Genomic DNA, 20,449 nt, shown 5'->3' with positions numbered 1-20,449 from the left:
CCGTGGCAAGGGGAATACAGGCTGTAAGCGGCTTCACCTTTCAAATACCAGAGCTACCTTTTGAACGCTAAAACAGTTATTGGAAATCTGGAAGCGGGATGCTCTCTCAGGTGCATTGACAGCTCTGCAAAATTACATAGAATGCGAAAGGCAGGTGGCCTTTTTAAGCCATGCCATTAAAAGAAAACTGGCACAGGATAATATTTCTCGTTACGTTGATCTAGTCAGGCGTGGTTGCAATCCAAGGGCCTCAGCAGGCCCCTGTTTTCCCTGAAGCTCCCTCCCCCTACACATACAGGTTAGGGGGGCGTTGCAGGAAATGTGGGTGCCTCCCATATCCTCATCCACCCCCCACCCCCCCGTCATGTCACTCAGCTTACTCGTGCTCAGGAGTAAGCGAATTGAAGATACCGATGGGCTTCTACTCCCATTGCACCAGCTAGTTCAGCACGGAAGACCACAGCTTCTATAAATACCCTGTAACAGCCCAATCCTTGTAACATTCTCTGTATCTCAGAAATGCCCTAGATGATGTTCTTGACTGACTAGGCTCTGGGCCAGCCACTGTTTCCTCCGCCTAAACCTCCCACCTTGGTAAATACCAAGATGATAATACTGACCTTGGCATGGCTGCTGTATGGATTGCTTAAATAATGACCTTGAAAGCCCTAAATGGCTTCAGCCCTTTATATCTAAAGGAGCATCTCTACCCCCATCGTTCAGCCCGGACACTGAGGTCCAGCTCTGAGGGCCTTCTGGCGGTTCCCTCACCTCAAAAAGTGAGGTTACAGGGAACCAGGCAGGGGGCCTTCTTGATAGCGGCGCCTGCCCTGTGGAACGCCCTCCCACCAGATGTCAAGGAGATAAACATCTGCATGAATTTCCAAAGGCACCTGAAGGCAGCTCTGTATCTGTTTGGTTGTATTTTTGTGTTCCCGTGTTTTATTCTGTTTTCTGCCCTCTGCACTGCTATGATGGTGTCATGCCACGAGCAGTCTAATTTTTTAAAATAATAACAATAGCCATAATAACAAGTGCTTTGAAACACCCTCAAGCTCTATATAAATTGTAAGGACGGTTCGGTGATTGTCCTTTGGTGCCCATTTCACACATGAAGTTAATTCCTCCAAATTCTGCTACACTTTAAAAGCCCCTTTACACCTCCCTCCCTTATCACATTTTAGCCAATGTTGTTGTTTAGTCGTGTCCGACTCTTCATGACCCCATGGACCAGAGCACGCCAGGCACTCCTGTCTTCCACTGCCTCCCGCAGTTTGGTCAAACTCAGGGTGGTAGCTTCGAGAACACTGTCCAACCATCTCGTCCTCTTTCATCCCCTTGTGCCCTCCATCTTTCCCAACATCAGGATCTTCTCCAGGGAGTCTTCTCTTCTCATGAGGTGGCCAAAGTATTGGAGCCTCAGCTTCAGGATCTGTCCTTCCAGTGAGCACTCAGGGCTGATTTCCTTAAGAATTTTAGCCAATGCTTGGACATAATTTTTCTGTCTCCCTCTCCCTGCTTTGATGCATTTATTTTGGTGATCCCTTTGCCAAAGAAATTAGGGTCTTAATGCATCTGTGTAAACCAGGGATAGTCAACCTTTTTATACCTACCGCCCACTAATGCATCTTCCTTGATGGTAAAATTTCCTTACCGCCCGCCAGTGCTTGATGGAAGGAGGATTCATCTTGTGCCACAGAACCCTCTACCGCCCACCTAGAATCCTGAAACGTCCACTAGTGGGCTGTAGGAACCAGGTTGACAACCACTGGTGTAAACCACTCCTTGTGCTCCCCAATAGGTGAGCCTTGACGGGACTGTCCTTTGTCTCCCCTTTGTTTTCCGCAGATGTGTCCATCCTCGGGGAGGAGTGATTCAGAGTGTGTCTTCCCGGAAACACGTCTCAGGCCTGCAGTGCACCCGGCAATCTGAACCATGGACAGGTGTGGCCCCCCCGCAGAATTGGTCTTCGCCGCCCGAAGTGGTGGATCTCACGCTGGACGAGGACAGCAGGCGCAAATACCTACTGTAATGCAACTTCACTGTGTTTTCTAGTCACTTAGCCCTCTTCTTCCTTTTGTGGCACAGAAGTTTCTGGTTATCGCCTCGGTGTTCAAAGCCTCTGCTCCTGGCATTCTGGAATTCAGAGTCCTCCGGGAGGGTTTCCTCCTCTTCTGAACTCCTCCTCCCCTCCCCCCCGACACCCTCCAATTAAAATTGCATCATCAAGAACTTTCCTTGAGATATTGACCCCTCTGTAGTCAAAGGGAGCTTTCCCTCTTACGGAAAACTTAGTGGCACTGTACTTCAATAACAACTTCCAGGTTTTTTTCCATTGTGTGTGATTAATTTAGAGCATTCGTTGACAGCAGCAGCGACACCTTCCAACCCACACCCTTTAGAGAGCCGTACAATTGCTTTAATTCACCACTAAAACGGATGTCGCTGGTACATGTGGGGCTTTATTATTATTTTTCCCCTTGCATTTTTTTTTTATTTAAAAATAAATAAATAACACCACTGGCCCAATTTGTTCATAGCTCTGAAAGCCCCCATCATGATTGTAGTATAACTGTGGGAGCTTAGACGGGGGCATTCCTAACGCAAGTTGATTTGGTTGCAAAACCAGCAGGAATTGCTCACAAAAGGCCTCTAGCATGCACTGAGCAGCTCTGTTTAAAACCCTAAAGATTGTTTTCAACATAATTTGTAGCTTGCACACTGCTCAGTGCTCAGTCTCCTCATAATAACGCATTTTATTTTTTCTCTTTAGACTACTGTACTGTTACTGGTCATTTGGCCCAGATTGTTACAGCCTTTTTTTTGTTTTGTTTTGTTATTGTTGTCGTTCACCCGAAGCAAACAAAAGCACAAGGAAGTGACGCATCACAAAAGTACCTAATTCTGATCTCAGGTGTGGTTTTCATGTTAAGCTTTAAAGGTCTGGGTGCAGCCTAACCCGTATCTCTACGTGTCTGGAGGTATGTAAAAGCAGAGCATGAGCACCAGAGTGGATCCTTCTGCCCTGGGCTGCATTTGTACAAAGGAATTTTGGTTTTTAACAAACCTTTAGCACACTATCCTTCCTGTCCTCCTCTCAGCAAGAGAAGAATTAGAGGAGGCTGCTGCGTCGCTAGGGACTCGCCTTCCAAGGGAAGCATTTTCTCAGCTGGGCGAATGTTTACAGAGTAGGCCCAGTTCAATCTCTTCTCAGGGTGACTGGCACCTACTCTGTTCGAAACAGAGCAAGAAATAACTCGTAGAAAGGAAGCCTCCCATAGCTTCTCTGAATATTACCACCCTACAGAGGAAAGCATGAGGCTCTGTATGCAAAGCATGTATGATCAAAAGTAGAACATATCCTCTTACATAGCCGTCACCCCTGAGAATTACCCAGCACGGCTTTGCCTTCCCTTCATTTGATTGCTGCCGCAGAAAAAGCAGCGAAATCTGGAGCAGCAAGGGAAGCTTTGCCACAAATATGGATCACTTCATGTGGATGAAAAAGAATGGGAGGGGATTGGAGTTTCCTTTTGTGTGTGTGTGCATCTTCAGAGATGAGGTGTTAACCTGTAAGTGTACCTTTGCTTTTCATACTGACATGAGAAATGACCCTTGATTTTACCTTCTTTTAAAAACTCGGCTGAGCACTGCTGGGCTTCACCAACTCTTGGGGTTATGCCCCTTGGCGTTAGAACAGTTCCCTGGCCCAGATTGTGGCATTTGCTGCAAGCCGGGATTTCTCCTTTCCCGCATGCCTTCTGTTCTCTTGCAAGGGCTGATAGGACATAGGCAGCAACATAATGGCAGCTGGACTCATTGGGCACTTAGATGTTCATGTTTGTCCAGTCACCTTTAGCTGTAGAGTCCATTGCACATCCAGACAAAGTTGTTTTGCTTGATTCCTGACCAGTGTTGGCTTCAATCATTAGTGCATCTGGGGCAGTTTCTGAATAATATGTGGGCAATGCCCTTTTTCCTCAAGGCTCCTTAAATGCCTTGACAGTTTGAAACGGCATTCATGCAGTTGTTTCAGTTCTGTTATTGGTCGCTACAAAATGATCTTTCCTTATGCAACGGCAGTAGCTGTTGGTGGACCAAACCTTTGCATATGGTAGGGTTACCACTCTGTACCCGGGTTATCAAGGAGTAAGAATATTCTCTCTGTGGAAGGGTAGGGCATGCCAAAGCTCAGTTCAGTCATCATTTACACTGGAGTAGATACAGCCTGTTGAATAGACAGTTAAGTGGTTAATGACACAGAGCCAGCTTTCAGTTTAAAATCTCCTTGTTGTGCAATCCCTGCATGTGTTGTTATGTTGAACTGAACAACGTTTATGCTTCCCACAAAGTTCTTTATGCTCACTAGATCACGCTGCCTGTACTAAAAAGACCTTCCTAAGTCCCCATCTGATTGTCATTTGAAGGACAGCATGGGACTTGTTTGCCCTTCTTAGTTTGATTCAGTGGGCAAGACGTTTGGGAGAGGGTTGCCTTAGATAGTTCTGCAGATGTGGCAGGTCTTGAGATTGCTCTTGATGCCAGTCATGAGCAGTTTTGCTGATGTTATAAAGTGGGAAGGATGTGGTCACTCTTAAAAAAACAACTTGATAACAGGTTTCTGCAGAGGGGATGAGTTGAATCTCCCGCTCTCCCCACACTATCAATGACCACAAGGTGGACTTGGACCCTGAGACTTGGATTTTATTGTTAGATGGAGGCAGTCAGGACTTGATTTGTTGAACAGATAATGCTTTGCAGTTCCAATAGACACCATTAGGCTTGCCAGCTTTTGATCTGGAGACTGCACCTGTTGCTTCAACATCTGCGAGGTGGTGAGGCCTTATTTCAGACTGTAGGCGAAGGAATTGCATGTTTCAGGGCTCTGCCATCTTAGCAACATCTCTGCAAAATGGAAAACGAGGATGTCTGAGAGAAGTCTAGGCTGCAGCTCCCTCTCTGAAGTAGTTGCCAGGGCTCAGGATTTTTTTTTTTTTTGGGGGGGGGGGAGTATTTTCATGGGCAGTTTCTTCCGCCTTCAGCCTGCAATGTTAACATGATTATGCTAACTTTGGGAACAGTGTCTCCTTCCCCCGAGCTAAAATTGCCAGATTGTGAAACCCGAGCCCTGCTTGCTATGGCAGGCAAAGCAGCATGGACTGAAGATGTACAGCAGACCCAGGCAGTGGTTGCCAGAACAGCAGGGTGGCATGGCATTACTCACTTGCCATCTCAACATGGAGGTTGCTGCTGGTAGGGGCGAGGGAGGTCAGTGCACTGCAGGAGCAGCAGCAGAGCCAATCTGACGCTGTGTCCATGCCAACCTCCTCTCCTCTCCCTCTCGGGTCTTGGTAGAATCCCCCATGTTGGATAGCCAGGTGGGCAACACCACTCCACCAGCCGCTACTGTGCACAGGACACATTGGCCCTAAACAGTGTCTTCACCTACCACCCAAGGCTGTTAAAGCTATCAGTTGTGCCTGCAGATCTTTTGCCCCCAAAAGCCATCCCTTCTTTTTCTCCTCACTCGCTGGTTCCATCGCTCTCAAACTACATTGCGAAATGAACACCAGGCTCAAAGTCACCTGCGCACGAGAAAGCTGCTTGGGAACGGCTTTCTCGTGGCCCTGTCCCATGTGATTGGAGTGTGTGTGTGTGTGTGTGTCTGTGTGTGTGTGTGAATGGCACTGCCACGAGGCATTGGCCAGCTGCCTAGCTCTTCCCAGCTGGTTGTGGCATGCTGGCAGTCAGGTGAGAAACACCAGTCTCCCAGCATGTCCATTTCCAGTTTTCACGCATGCCTGTGACGACTGCATGGATTGCATCATGGGGAAGTAATTCAGATGGAGGCGCGTTTGAAAAGCACCGGAGCAAGCTAACCAGGCAGCCTTTGGCCGAGAACGGCTGCTTCATTACTACCGTTAATGAAGTTGCCTTTTGAAACATGAAAATTGGCTCTCTTTAGAAAATATATGAGCCATGCTGGCCTACTAAGCTGGTAAGCCCAGTATCCTCCCTTTTACGCTGGCCAGTACCAGAAGCATCTAGGAGTCCTTCCTTTTTTTAAAAAAAGAAAGAAGCAGAAGGGGAAAACAAAAACTTTGTATATGCTGTGACTTCCATGTACATATAAAAAATATGACTGCATTCTAACCAAACTTCCTCCAATTGTGCACTGTGTTTGTTTTTAAAGGAATCATGAACTCCAAGCTTGATAACCAGTTCATGTCTCTCTCTTTTAATTTAAAAAAACAAAACAAAAAACACTACGTTTCTTTTGCTGACTTGGATAATTTTTCTTAAAGCTATGTTCTTTTAAAAAAGAAAGAGAAAAGAAACAAAAAATTCAAACCGCAATCACTGGATAGTTAATACATTACTTCTTCGTCTTCTTTTTCCTTTCCCCCCTTTTCTTCTTCATCATCTTTGTCTGAGAGAGCAAAAGGTCGCTGGGACTGATTTTCTCAATGGATAAGTGAAATTGTAGCCATCGTATGGCTAAGAACAAATGCACTTGATCGTCCTTGCACAGGCCTGTGAAACATGCACCCATCCTGGCTTCCCAGGCACGCCTTGCAGACCAGCAGGATCTTTGATAAAAAAATACAGATTCTACCCAAGAAATTGGCAGGCTTCATCTTGGGGCTCCATGTTTTCCTTACAGGCCTGGTTTTAGCAGCTTCTCTTCTTGCTGGAGCTCAAGCTTGGAATCTTCCAGTGGAGACAAAAATAAAATAAAATTAAATGCTTAGAATTTATTGTTTTCAGTTGTGTAACTCTTGAATTAAAAAAGACAAAAAAACCCACACAAAAATGTTCTTTTTAACACTCATTCTCGTTTCCATCTAGTATTTAATGGTCTTTGGAGAAGAAATAATAATAATAATAATAAAACAGAGTGTTATAAAATATATATATTTTTTGGTGCAAGATGAGACTTTCTGTTTTTTTTGGAAACAAGTCTGTAGCATAAAGTTTAAACTATTTTAAGACAAAATAAAATAGAGTGGATTATTTAAACAATATCTTACTTTGTAGTGTGTGGGGCTTTGGGGGAGGGGTGGGAAATTTTGGGAGATGGCGTACATGGACCTCACCACTGCTTTTCTGTTTTCAAGTTATAATAATAATGATGATGATCCTTATAATTTATTATCACTGCATCAAGCTTCCCTTGTCTCCTACGTCCTAGTCCCCACACTCCAGCCACCACACCACACTACACTACAGCCACTACACCATTTGATCAAGGGCATACTGATCAAATTTGCAAATGACACCAAATTGGGAGGGGTGGCTAACACCCCAGAGGACAGGATCACACTTCAAAACGACCTTGACAGATTAGAGAACTGGGCAAAAACAAACAAGATGAATTTTTAACAGGGAGAAATGTAAAGTATTGCACTTGGGCAAAAAAAAATGAGAGGCACAAATACAAGATGGGGGACACCTGGCTTGAGAGCAGTACATGTGAAAAGGATCTAGGAGTCTTGGTTGACCACAAACTTGACATGAGCCAACAGTGTGACGCGGCAGCTAAAAAAGCCAATGCAATTCTGGGCTGCATCAATAGGAGTATAGCATCTAGATCAAGGGAAGTAATAGTGGCCAGACCTCACCTGGAGTACTGTGTCCAGTTCTGGGCACCACAGTTCAAGAAGGACACTGACAAACTGGAACGTGTCCAGAGGAGGGCAACCAAAATGGTCAAAGGCCTGGAAACGATGCCTTATGAGGAACGGCTAAGGGAGCTGGGCATGTTTAGCCTGGAGAAGAGGAGGTTAAGGGGTGATATGATAGCCATGTTCAAATATATAAAAGGATGTCACATAGAGGAGGGAGAAAGGTTGTTTTCTGCTGCTCCAGAGAAGTGGACACGGAGCAATGGATCCAAACTACAAGAAAGAAGGTTCCACCTAAACATTAGGAGGAACTTCTTGACAGTAAGAGCTGTTCGACAGTGGAATTTGCTGCCAAGGAGTGTGGTGGAGTCTCCTTCTTTGGAGGTCTTTAAGCAGAGACTTGACAACCATATGTCAGGAGTGCTCTGATGGTGTTTCCTGCTTGGCAGGGGGTTGGACTCGATGGCCCTTGTGGTCTATTCCAACTCTATGATTCTATGATTCTATACACCATGACAGCTCTCTGAAGAAGATCTTAGGTTGTATTTTCATTGTAATGGATATTGTTTTTGTGTAGTGCGTGGCATACACCTCTTTCGCAACGTAAAGTGGTTTGGAAATGCTTCTAAATGAATAAAACAGTATGAGCCAGCAGGTCGCTTCCCCTCCAGATAAGCTGGCCGCTTATTGCAAGAGGAGTCATAAATGCCTTCCTCAAGGAGAAACTGGGCAGCCTGGATGTGATTTAAAAAGGCAAGTATGTTTATTACTGCAGTCCATGGGCTGACCTGAGCCATTTGCAGCCTAAAACTCCCTGCTCTCCTCCCCAGTTCCACGCAATGGAAGCCGGCTGAACTCCCCAGTTGACCAACTTAAGTACTGGTGATGGGAAAGTAAGAGGCTGCCTTATATTGAGTCAGACCAGTGCTCCAATAGCTCACCACTGCCTATTACTACTACTACTACTACTATTATTATTATTATTATTATTATTATTATTATTATTTATTATATTGTGTTTACTGCCCTGCATTTGTAGATCTCAGGGCGGTTCAGAACATAATAATAATAATAATAATAATAATAATAATAATAATAATAATAATAATTTTATTTATACTCCGCCCTCCCCAGCCAAGACCAGGCTCAGGACGGCTTAACACCAAATATAAAAACTATTGATTAGAATACAGCTTAAAAAAACAAAATTAAAACACAGCATTAAAATGCAGCCTCGTTTCAGTGGAACTCAATCAAAAACTTTTTGGGGGATAAAACCATCAAGTCTTCACCAAGGCTAACTATCCAGACTGGTCCTACATGGGCTAGAAAAAAGCCAGGGAAGTCCCCAAATAGGAGTTCCATCACAGGAGGAGAAAGGAAAAAAGAAAGAGGGGGAGGGAATCAAGCTGATTCCAAGCCAAAGGCCAGGTGGAACAACTCTGTCTTACAGGCCCTGCGGAAAGAAAATAGAAGATAAAAAGACACAAAAGACATAATGAAAGTAAGAGCAAAAGCAAACCAAGAATCCCACAGCACATTTAAAAGAGTATCAGACAGAATCAGAATGGTTGCGTTGGAAGGGACCCCGAGGGTCATCTAGTCCAACCCCCTGCAATGCAGGAATCTCAGCTCAAGCATCCATGACAGATGGCCATCCAGCCTCTGCTTAAAAACCTCCAAGGGAGGGAGACCGTTCCACTGTCAAACAGCTCTTACTGTCAGAAAGTTCTTCCTGATGTTTAATGTTCATCAGCCAAAGGCCAAACATCAGTGATGGCCAAACTTGGCCATCCAGCTGTTTTGGGACTACAATTCCCATCATCCCTGACCACTTAGCTAGGGATGATGGGAGTTGTAGTCCCAAAACAGCTGGACGGCCAAGTTTGGCCATCACTGGCCTAGTTAGAGAGGAACGTTTGTGCTTGGTGTCTAAAGGTGTATAATGAAGGCGCCAGGCGAGCTTCCCTGGGGAAAGCTTTCTATGAATGGGGAGCCACCACGGGAAAGTGTTGCTCGTGTCGCTACCCTCTGGACCTCTCAGGGAAGAGGCATACGAAGAAGGTTCTCAGATGATGATCGGAGGGTCCAGGTAGGTTCAGCTGGAGAGAGGCAGTCCTTGAGGTATTGCGGTTCTGAGCCATTAAGGCTTTCTATGTCTGCACTGTCAATGGATCTGTCCAGGAATTATCTCCCAGACCTACCTGCAGATGCTGAGGATTGAATCTAGGAGCTTCTGCAGGCAAACTACTTGCCACGGGACACGGGTGGCGCTGTGGTCTAAACCACAGAGCCTAGGACTTGCCGATCAGAAGGTCGGCGGTTCAAATCCCCGCGACGGAGTGAGCTCCCGTTGCTTGGTCCCTGCTCCTGCCAACCTAGCAGTTCGAAAGCACCTCAAAGTGCAAGTAGATAAATAGGTACCGCTCCAGCAGGAAGGTAAACAGCGTTTCCGTGCGCTGCTCTGGTTCGCCAGAAGCGGCTTAGTCATGCTGGCCACATGACCCGGAAGCTGTACGCCGGCTCCCTCGGCCTATAGAGCGAGATGGGCACTGCAACCCCAGAGCCGGCCACGACTGGACCTAACGGTCAGGTGTCCCTTTACCTTTACCTGCCACCACACCTAGGTGCAACAGAGGAGCTACAGACACAACTCTGTCCCGCCACAGGAAGAAATGGAAGATTGGGGGGGGGGGCTGCCATGGCTGCACACCTGTGAATCCCAGCATTCTCTGCCTGAGGGGTGGGCCCGAATAATCTTGAACTCATTTTGCATCTTTGTATTAAAATCGGTGCCTTTCCAACACATCCAAGGTTCAGCAACATCAGCACGATACTCCAAACAGGACTGTTCAGGTAAACATGTATCGCCCATTCATTTGCTTTTGCTGTGTGGTCCAGCAGGTGCCCTGAAACTAACCAGCCCTTCTCAGAGGTCACCTGAGCTATCTTGCTTTTAATTTTTTTTTCAAAAACCTGTTTGCAAATAGCTCAACAGGTGCAATGCTCAGCTTCTCGGGTGACTCAGCCTCCCAGCTGTTAAGACACCTTGTGGAGTTTTAAGAAGAGAGTGGTCTTTTGTTTCTGTAACCTAATGGGAGTTTTCCTCGTGCCAAACCATGTCTGGTTTGTGTTTCTTTTTTTTAAAGTGACTTTGCCTTTGCCCCCATAGTGACACATGGCCACTGGGTCTGGTTATCTGAAGTCTGTCCCTTTAAGTGGACACAGACAGACAGAAGGAAGGAACCATCTTTTTAAGGGATTATCCCTTTCTCCAAATCGGATTTAAGAGGTCACTGGGAGTCTCTGGAAGTGGAAACAATTCTGGGGCTCTCTCATTTTCTCTCTCCTAACAATAAACTCCCCACCACCACCACCTCTAGACTAAGCCCAGAGCCAAGGTATAACAATGACAAATTCTGGGGCAGTTTCAAGCCACACCCTGAATTTTGCAACCTGCATAGATTATACAGACTGAGCACCTTTGCATGGTTCCTTTTATTTTGCCCATTCTAGTTTGGCTAAAATAGGGAGGGGCAGCAAGCTTGATCAGGCACTGATATACCGTAGCTCTCTGATCATTGGAAATTTCATTCAACAACTCCTCTGCCCTCTGAGATTCACACATTTTCAGGCAACAGTGAGGACTAGAAACTTGCTTTTCAAATGCAGTTGTACCTTGGAAGTAGAACGGAACCTGTTCTGGAGGTCGAACTGCCGAACTTCTGATCGGCAAGTCCTAGGCTCTGTGGTTTAACCCACAGCGCGTCCCTGTAATATTGATTTGTACGCTGTTGGATTTTTGTCGTTGTCTTGGTGGGCTGTGTATGTGATAAAGGGGAGCCATACCAAGGTGAAGATGTGCAGCCAGAAGCATCATAGCCAGACACTGGAGAGACCTAGAATCATAGAATCATAGAGTTGGAAGAGACCACAAGGGCCATCGAGTCCAACCCCCTGCCAAGCAGGAAACACCATCAGAGCACTCCTGACATATGGTTGTCAAGCCTCTGCTTAAAGACCTCCAAAGAAGGAGACTCCACCACACTCCTTGGCAGCAAATTCCACTGTCGAACAGCTCTTACTGTCAGGAAGTTCTTCCTAATGTTTAGGTGGAATCTTCTTTCTTGTAGTTTGGATCCATTGCTCCGTGTCCGCTTCTCTGGAGCAGCAGAAAACAACCTTTCTCCCTCCTCTATGTGACATCCTTTTATATATTTGAACATGGCTATCATATCACCCCTTAACCTCCTCTTCTCCAGGCTAAACATGCCCAGCTCCCTTAACCGTTCCTCATAAGGCATCGTTTCCAGGCCTTTGACCATTTTGGTTGCCCTCCTCTGGACACCTGTCAGGCGTAAGCATGGACCAATGGTACCAAATAATATGGGAAACAGCCCTACTAGAAAAATGTACCAATAAACTGAAACTGACATGGGGACAAATAGGAGCAAAGCCTGGTTGATGCTTGTTCTTTGTGGCATACGAAGCCAACCATGTGCCGTCACGCCCAGGCAACTGGTGGCTGTAGCTGCTAGGCAGCTGGCCAGCTGGCCCTCATCAGCCCTCGAGGCAGCCTTCCCTCCCAGCCTGAGGGTGTCACCGGGTTTGGCTTCTTGAATTCCTCTGCTTGCGAAGTCTTGCTCCGCTTTGTATTCACAGCAGAGGGGCAACGGCATCCCTTGCGAAATCTAAACTCACTAGGTGGCGCCAATGTTAGCTGCAAAGCTTGAAATGCTACGTCAAGCTGAAATATCCAGCACAGGAAAAATGTGATTTGGAAACCACTGTGGCTCTTTAAGAAGGTGGGTAGTTTCTGCTGTCCTTCTGTTTTTTGTTTTTTTTAAAAAAGTTATTTATTAAATTTTACAAAGTATGGAAAAGATACAAAGACAGGGACAAGAAGAAAATACAAACACAAAATACATACTACAAAATACAACAATACACACATTAAACATAAAAACACAAAATACAAAAACACGTACATTAAAAACTAATAATAAAAAGAAAAAACACATATAAGAAAAACACAAAAATTCCTTCTTTCTTAATTTTAGATCTTAAATTCACATATTCTCCTGACTTCCTCACGTCCCCCGTTCTTGTATCCCTTTTCAAAGTTGGTTCAGCAAATTCATATCCCATTAATTTATCTGTTGTTGGTTTAATCTTAGATTTTATCTTGTTACTAGAACCCCCGCAATTCATTTCAGTGTCATCAACATTCAGAAATTTTACAATATTTCTGCAAATAGATTTTAAATTTCCCCCAATCTTCTTCCACTGACTCTTCTCCCTGGTCTCGGATTCTGCCGGTCATCTCCGCCATCTCCATGTAGTCTATTAGTTGCATCTGCCAGTCTTCCAAGGTGGGTATTCCGCTGTCCTTCTGTCCTCACTGCTCAAACAGGTGCAGCAGGTTTTTGAGAAGCCCGTTTGGCCAAAAGTGAGAGTGGGACAGAAAAGCAAAGTACAAACTGATAAGAATGCACAAATGTATCTGAGCAGCTCCAGCTCTCTGATGGCAGCCAAAAACTATCCCAGCCTCTGGACTTCATCCTGATTTACTTGCACAAAGCTTTGGTTAGACTGTGTCTGGTCTTTATTGAGCATTACTTCTGGGTTGTTCTGCAGGGCGACTATATAGCAAGGAGCATTCATCCTGAATTTGCACTTATTTGCGTCTGGCACATATATGCACGCGTTTCTGTTTATCATTCATTCACCCCACACTTCTCAGTTCATTTCCCTATCATCTTCCTAAACACAAAAAGCTGTGCTTTTATTTTTTTAAGTGGATCTGCTGCACGAGGTCTTTTAATTCACATTATTTGTGCAAACCTCAATTTCTGGTCCGTGCTCAAATCTTTCCTGCAAGAGACAGGTAGCTGAGAGGTGACCCAAATATTACGGAGGTTTGGTGACCTCTAAGAATATGAGAAGATAAGAAGAGTCTGCTCCCCATCGAATTCAGCATCCTGCTCCTCTAATAAACTTTTGTAAAAGCCACACACAAAAAACACATTATTTGCTTGAAGAAATGCCCCGCAAAATTCAGAGGAGAAGACCCAATTCTGAAGAATGGTCATGCTACGATTTGCATATTGGTTTAGGAAGCACAGATTAGGTAGTTTCTGTTGCAGATATTAATATTGTGCAGTTTGAAGTGAATGGAAGTGTAAGAACCGACTCCTTTTGGAAGAAATCATTGCCCAGGCCTATAAAAAATATTATTCAAATTTTTACTGGCAGAACTCTTCAAGATAAAACATAAGCATCAAAGATACAAATATCCATACAATGTCTTCTGCTGTCCAGAACAGGCTCAGCATCTTAAGGTAAAAGGTAAAGGTACCCCTGCCCGTACGGGCCAGTCTTGCCAGACTCTAGGGTTGTGCGCTCATCTCACTCTATAGGCCGGGAGCCAGCGCTGTCCTCAGACACTTCCGGGTCACGTGGCCAGCGTGACAAGCTGCATCTGGTGAGCCAGCGCAGCACACGGAACGCCGTTTACCTTCCCGCTGGTAAGCGGTCCCTATTTATCTACTTGCACCCGGGGGTGCTTTCGAACTGCTAGGTTGGCAGGCGCTGGGACCGAACGACGGGAGCGCACCCTGCCACGGGGATTCGAACCGCCGACCATGCGATCGGCAAGTCCTAGGCGCTGAGGTTTTACCCACAGCGCCACCCGTGTCCCTTCAACATCTTACAAAATATGAAATAATCCACAACTGCTGCTCGAATTTCACTAGCTAAAAAGTGGAAAACGCAAGAACTGCCCATGGTGGAATAATGGCAGATGAAGATGATGGAGTTTTTGGAGCTAGCCAACCTAACCGGAAGAGTCCGCGACCAGAAGGAGGAGGAGTATCAGGAAGAATGGTCTAAATTTAATGACTATTTAGTTAAATATGTTAAGTTAAACTAATTGGAAATAGCTTGCAGGTACTTGATCGGCTTAGGATTTTATATAAGTTAAGTGATGAATTAACATGTTTAATTTTGAAATGAAAAGATTTAAGGATGTTAATGTTTAAGTTAAATTTATAAGAACTTTGATTTGGAAAACCGTTAAAAGGCTATACATTGAAATTCAACCAAGGGGAAGCGAGGAAGTCACTTAACAATGTTAATAAGTGTAATTTTAATAAGGTTATGATTTATGTTTGTTTGTTTATTTGTTTGTTTATAATTTTGTGAAAATTTATTTTGAAAATTTGGAAAATAATAATAATAATCCAAACAGACTTGTAAGCAAAGGTCTCTCTCTCTCCACATAGCCTGCATTTCAGCCTCCATTGACCTTAGGTTGTTTACTCGCCCTTCCAGAGAGCTTCATCTGCATCCTCCATGAAGTTTGGGAGACAAAAACTCAAAGGCAACTCCTATCACCAGTGCACATTCAGGCATTCTCATTTCAGTGTCAATTAAACTGTCAATTCCCCAGAGTGGCTGGGGAAACCCAGCCAGATGGGTGGGCTATAACAAACAAACAAACAAACAAACAAACAAACAAACAAACAAACAAACAACAACAATAATAATACCATTATACTTAACAGATTCTCATTAAGTCTGTGCACACACCACATGTTTAAAGCACATCCTCCTGCTCCAAGACTCTTGGAAACTGTAGTTTTAATAATTTAATAACTGTAGTTTTAATAAGAATAATAATAATATCTTTATTGTCATTGCCCCCATCAGGGACAACGAAATTACTTGACTGCTCCATAAAAACACTAATTAAACAATACAGTATAATACAGCAAGGGAGATTAGATGACTTTCAAAGTCCGGGCTTCCCATTCAGGGCCAAGATCGCTCTGGAGAAGAAGCTGTTCTTAAGACGGCTCGTTCTTGTCTTCATTGTCCTGTATCTCCGTCCCAACGGCAGGAGCTCGAAGAGACAGTGACCAGGATGCGATGGATCTTTTACTATGTCCAGTACCTTCCTATGGCACCTTGTGGCATAAATCTGCTCTAAGGTGGAGAGTGGGCAGCCAACAATGCTCTCTGCTGCCTTAACAACCCTGCACAACCCCATCCTGTCCTGGGTAGTACAGCTTCCGTACCACACACATAAGCCATAAGTGAGCACGCTCTCAATGGCACAGTGATAGAAGGCAAGCAGCAGTTTCTGCGGAAGATGGTTTTTCCTTAATATTCTCAAAAAGTACAAGTTTGTTAAGGTTGCTGGGAATTCTTGCCCTGTGAAGAATAAGCTGCAGTTTCCAGGATTCTTGAGCAAGTGGGAATATGCTTTAAATGGCATGGTGTGTGTATTCAGCCTAAAATACAAACAGAAACAAATTTCTCCAGCATCCTTAGCTGGGCCCAGGGACAGACACTTGGGGAGAAACAAGTGGATGGACTGAGGACTCATGCAGACTTGCCGTGTGTCCAGAAATAATGGGTCCGAGCTATTTTGCGCTTACGTTGCCGCTTTCTGCAGGAAACCCCGTTCTTTAGCAATAAATCAGAGCAAACATCAATTCGCAGAAATTGCCATTGACATCTACTCAGCTTTTCTGGGTGGAAGCGGCAGCGCAAGGGCAAGTCTAGATGAGCCTCGAAAGAGTCCGTCAACGGTGTCTCCGAAAATTTGTACACATCCCTTGGGAAGACAGGCGAACTAATGCCAGTGTACTGGAAAAAGCAAAGATCACCTGTGTTGAAGCAATGATTCTTCAACATCAGCTTCGTTGGACTGGTCATGTTGTTCGGATGCCTGTTGATCGTCTTCCAAAGCAACTACTCTATTCCGAACTTAAACATGGAAAGCATAATGCTGGTGGTCAACAAAAGAAGTTCAAAGACTCTCTTAAGGCAAATCTAAAAAAATGTAGTATAAACACTGACAACTGGGAAACACTGGCCTGCAAGCGCTCCAATTGGAGAACAGCCTTTATCAAAGGTGTCATGGGCTGTGAAGATGCTCGAACTCAGGACAAAAGGAGAAAGGCGCTAAAAGGAAGGCATGCTTGGCAAACCCTCACCATGATCAACTCCTGCCCGGAAACCTACGTCCCCACTGTGGAAGGATGTGTGGATTCAGAATTGACCTACACTTTGTTGTTGTTTAGTCGTTTAGTCGTGTCCGACTCTTCGTGACCCCATGGACCAGAGCACTCCAGGCACTCCTGTCTTCCACTGCCTCCCGCAGTTTGGTCAAACTCATGCTGGTACCTTCGAGAACACTGTCCAACCATCTCGTCCTGTGTCATCTCCTTCTCCTTGTGCCCTCCATCTTTCCCAACATCAGGGTCTTTTCCAGGGAGTCTTCTCTTCTCATGAGGTGGACAAAGTATTGGAGCCTCAGCTTCAGGATCTGTCCATCCAGTGAGCACTCAGGGCTGATTTCCTTCAGAATGGATCGGTTTGACTTTCTTGCAGTCCATGGGACTCTCAAGAGTCTCCTCCAGCACCATAATTCAAAAGCATCAATCCTTCGGCGATCAGCCTTCTTTATGGTCCAGCTCTCACTTCCATACATCACTACTGGGAAAACCATAGCTTTAACTATACAGACCTTTGTTGGCAAGGTGGTGTCTCTGCTTTTAAAGATGCTGTCTAGGTTTGTCATTGCTTTTCTCCCAAGAAGCAGGCATCTTTTAATTTCGTGGCCGCTGTCACCATCTGCAGTGATCATGGAGCCAAAGAAAGTAAAACCTCTCACTGCCTCCATTTCTTCCTCTTCTATTTGCCAGGAGGTGATGGGACTCACGTTGATTCCTGGACTGTCTGTGGGCCCGATTTAGAAGGCGATTGGGCCGCATCCGGCCCCTGGGCCTTAGTTTGCCTACCCATGACCTACACAATCACTTACAGGCTCACTGTTAATACAGTGTTTATGGAAGACAATTGTCAGAGCTGCTTCCAGATCCTAGCTCACAGAGGATCACGCTAGCCAGCGGTCACTTTGTAAAAGTCTTTATTGAGTTACAGTTTCCATTCTCAAGCTGCGGCGTGCAACTCTACGTCTTATGGGTTAGACCGGCGAAGCTCCGTCTGAGTCTCCGCCCCCTGTACACCAGCTAAATGCCCTAGCCTTACTCCACCTTTTCCGCCTGACCGTTCTTCTCTGGGTCCCTCTGCCCCCCGTGGTCTCTTCCTTCCGGGACGCTTCTGACGCTGACCCCCCGGACCCTTCTGTCTCCTTGCGTCGGCTTTAGGACCTGGCTCCCTTTCCGGGCTGCTTACTGCGCCACCTTCCTGTGCATTTGAACTTGGCGCGCACGCCCAACCTTCCACTTTCCGCCTGACCGTTTCTTCGCTCCCCGATGGAGGTGTGGCCACTCCTGACTCATCCCCTCCCTCCTGCTGCGAGCTGCCATAGCTCGATACCTGGCGCCCTTCCTCTCCACTGCGTTCTGTTGGTGATGCTGGTCCCGATTTCCAACTGCTGCTCTCTGAGCCCCCTCTGGACCCTTCTTCCTGGGGTGTCCCCCTAGGCTCCCCCCTTGCCCTGGCCACTGGCGCCCCTTCCTGTGAATCTTCTGATTCACTGGAAAGACTCGGAGATCTCGGGTCGTCGTCATCACTCATCTTTTCTTCTGCCTCCTCCCCTTCGCTCTCTGTTTCCTCCCTTGCCCTCGCCTCTGCTCCTGAACCCCTGACAACAATCTTCCATAATCGGCTACAAGTGATTGCCAAAGAAGAAAGATCAAGGGCAAGTCAAGATGAGCCCTGAGTGAGGACGTCTCCTATCTAAAACAAATCCTATATAAATGGGGGAAGACCCAGACATCCTGTCTTTGACCAGACCAGTCTTAAGCTGTCTTTCTGAAGCAGAATACCATTCAGTAGGCAGGCAACTCTTTAGGGTGTGCAAAATGGTTTATGGGCCTCATGGTGAGTCTAGCCAGCCTGCAGTTCTGCTTCCGCCCTTTGTATCTGATTCTAGGGAGGCTGTTAGGATCAAAACAGGCGACGCAATTGTAAGTCCAGTTACAAAAGGATGAGAGGAAACATAAAATGAGTTTCCAGCCCTAAAGCCGGCTTTAGATCTGGTGAGCCTTTTGAAGACTTGGGGACGGAGAGGGAGGAGGAGGCGGCAGGCAGGCAGCTGACAGCGTTGACTTTTTATTGCTTCCATCACCCAAGGTGTGATCTTCTGCTCAGCGGTAGTCAGTTCTGCAGAAGACTCCACCCACCGCCGTTTACCATAAACAAACACGCACTCCAATCGTACTGAAAGTCGGAACTTTTGAGCAGTCAGATTTTCAGCAAGAGCCATTCCATTCCCTCTCTTCATTTATTTCTTTTTTTGGCGACGAATCCCAATGCGGTATATCAACAAACCAACGTTTTGGCTACGAAAATCTGGGCTCTGCGTTCCGCTGGGCTTTCGTATAAGTTCCGTCTTGTTGATTTAATTTCCGGGAGCAGGTCTGAGAAAGCAGCCATTTATTAGCAGCAATTTGTCCTGGCCTGGCTCAGGCGAGGCTGAATAGTTCTCCCTCCGAAGACAGCTGCAAGCTCAGGAACATACCCCAGGGTCTAAGGAACATAAAGAAATTTGATTCCAAGTGGCGAGAAATCTATTGGAAATCTGTTCCAGCAGCGTCTCCACTTTCAGCGGCAGAAAGGGCCCCTCTGTCGACATTTTGCATTTGCCTTTTGTGTTCCTTTGGAGAGGCTTTTCAGTCTCTCTCTCTCTCTCTCTCTCTCTCTCTCTCTCTCTCTCTCTCTCTCTCACACACACACACACACACACACACACACAAACACACAAACACAGCTGCCTTTCTCCCTGTGCGCTTTGCCTTCTGGCTGAAGCAAAGTGTTTTCTTTGATTTTTAAAATTTATTTACATATTTATCCCACGCTTTAAAACTTTAGTGCAGTCATGTATCTTGTTATGTTTGAGCAAATAAATCACACAAATAACGTGATGGGGGAAAATATGCACATAATTGGAGCCACGGGGTCGCAGGCTTGTTTATTGATCTATAACGCAGAAAAAAGACACATTCAACTGACATTTACTCAGAGTAAACCCTTAAGTTCCTTTGAGTAAACCCAGGTTGTCGGTCTGCAATGGGTCTGCCCCAAGTAAAAGTTAGTTGCATGCAACTCTTACAGGTGAACAGTGTCTTGAAAGTTTGTGTTCCAAAAGTTAATGAATAAGACATGTTTTTCTAAGAAATTATTCTGCTGTGTGTTTTGCTGAGTTCTTGAACAATTAGTTTTGTAAGCAAACCAAAAACAACAAAAAGAGCGTTCTGTTTAAAAACTTAAACTTAACACATGCAAATATTCATTCCCAGGCTGATTAATTTCTTCCTTTATAAAGAATGATATTATATGTATGCCAAATATCAGTTCAGCCTGCTCTTTAATACTTAGTAAGGTCTGGAAGTTATTATTTCAGGAATGAGGGCTAGGTACTTTGTGTAAGCTCAGAGGCACCCTATCATTACTTCTTCCAGTCTTTGGGGAAAAATATTACTGCCTGTTAGCATTTATTTAGAGCTTTGGGTTATTCAACATACATAGCACATATTTTCCAAGGAATCTTTACAACAACCCTGAAGGGCATGCCAGCTTATCAAAAAGGCCTGGGAAAAGACATATAAAGATTTGAAGAAAATGTGGGAAATGATTGTTGTTTAAAAAAATTGAAGTTATGATATTGAGATGTACAGGACTTGATGGATTGTTTGAGGAAAAGACTTTGTTCTGATATGTGAGACTGGATGCCAAGCCAGGTCCAACTAAACCCTGCTGTAATGTGTATGGGTTGCTCGTGTGTAAGTTGCCGTCTCTCCAGGCTTTGTTGCCTTGCTAAACCTTTCAGTCTGGGCAGCCCTTCACTT

The 20,449-nt window shown here is 45.3% G+C and overlaps 1 protein-coding gene across 6 annotated transcripts in view; it reads left to right on the top strand.

The window, feature by feature from the left end:
- The window catches only part of ARK2N (arkadia (RNF111) N-terminal like PKA signaling regulator 2N), a 59,418-nt gene extending 52,398 nt beyond the window's left edge, over window positions 1-7,020 (top strand). For 5 of the 6 annotated variants that reach the window (XM_083466118.1, XM_083466117.1, XM_083466114.1 and 2 more), the window contains one exon: window positions 1,849-7,020. In XM_083466118.1, coding sequence (XP_083322244.1) covers window positions 1,849-2,032 — 184 coding nt within the window. In that variant the 3' untranslated portion in view covers window positions 2,033-7,020. The remainder of the gene's footprint in view (window positions 1-1,848) is intronic. The other variant, XR_014517254.1, reaches the window with a different exon arrangement.
- Window positions 7,021-20,449: the final 13,429 nt, after the last annotated feature.

This window comes from Podarcis liolepis, assembly GCF_965112155.1.
Source record: "Podarcis liolepis genome assembly, chromosome: 11".
Classification (NCBI taxonomy): domain Eukaryota; kingdom Metazoa; phylum Chordata; class Lepidosauria; order Squamata; family Lacertidae; genus Podarcis; species Podarcis liolepis.
This window is presented reverse-complemented; position numbering and strand designations above follow the sequence as displayed.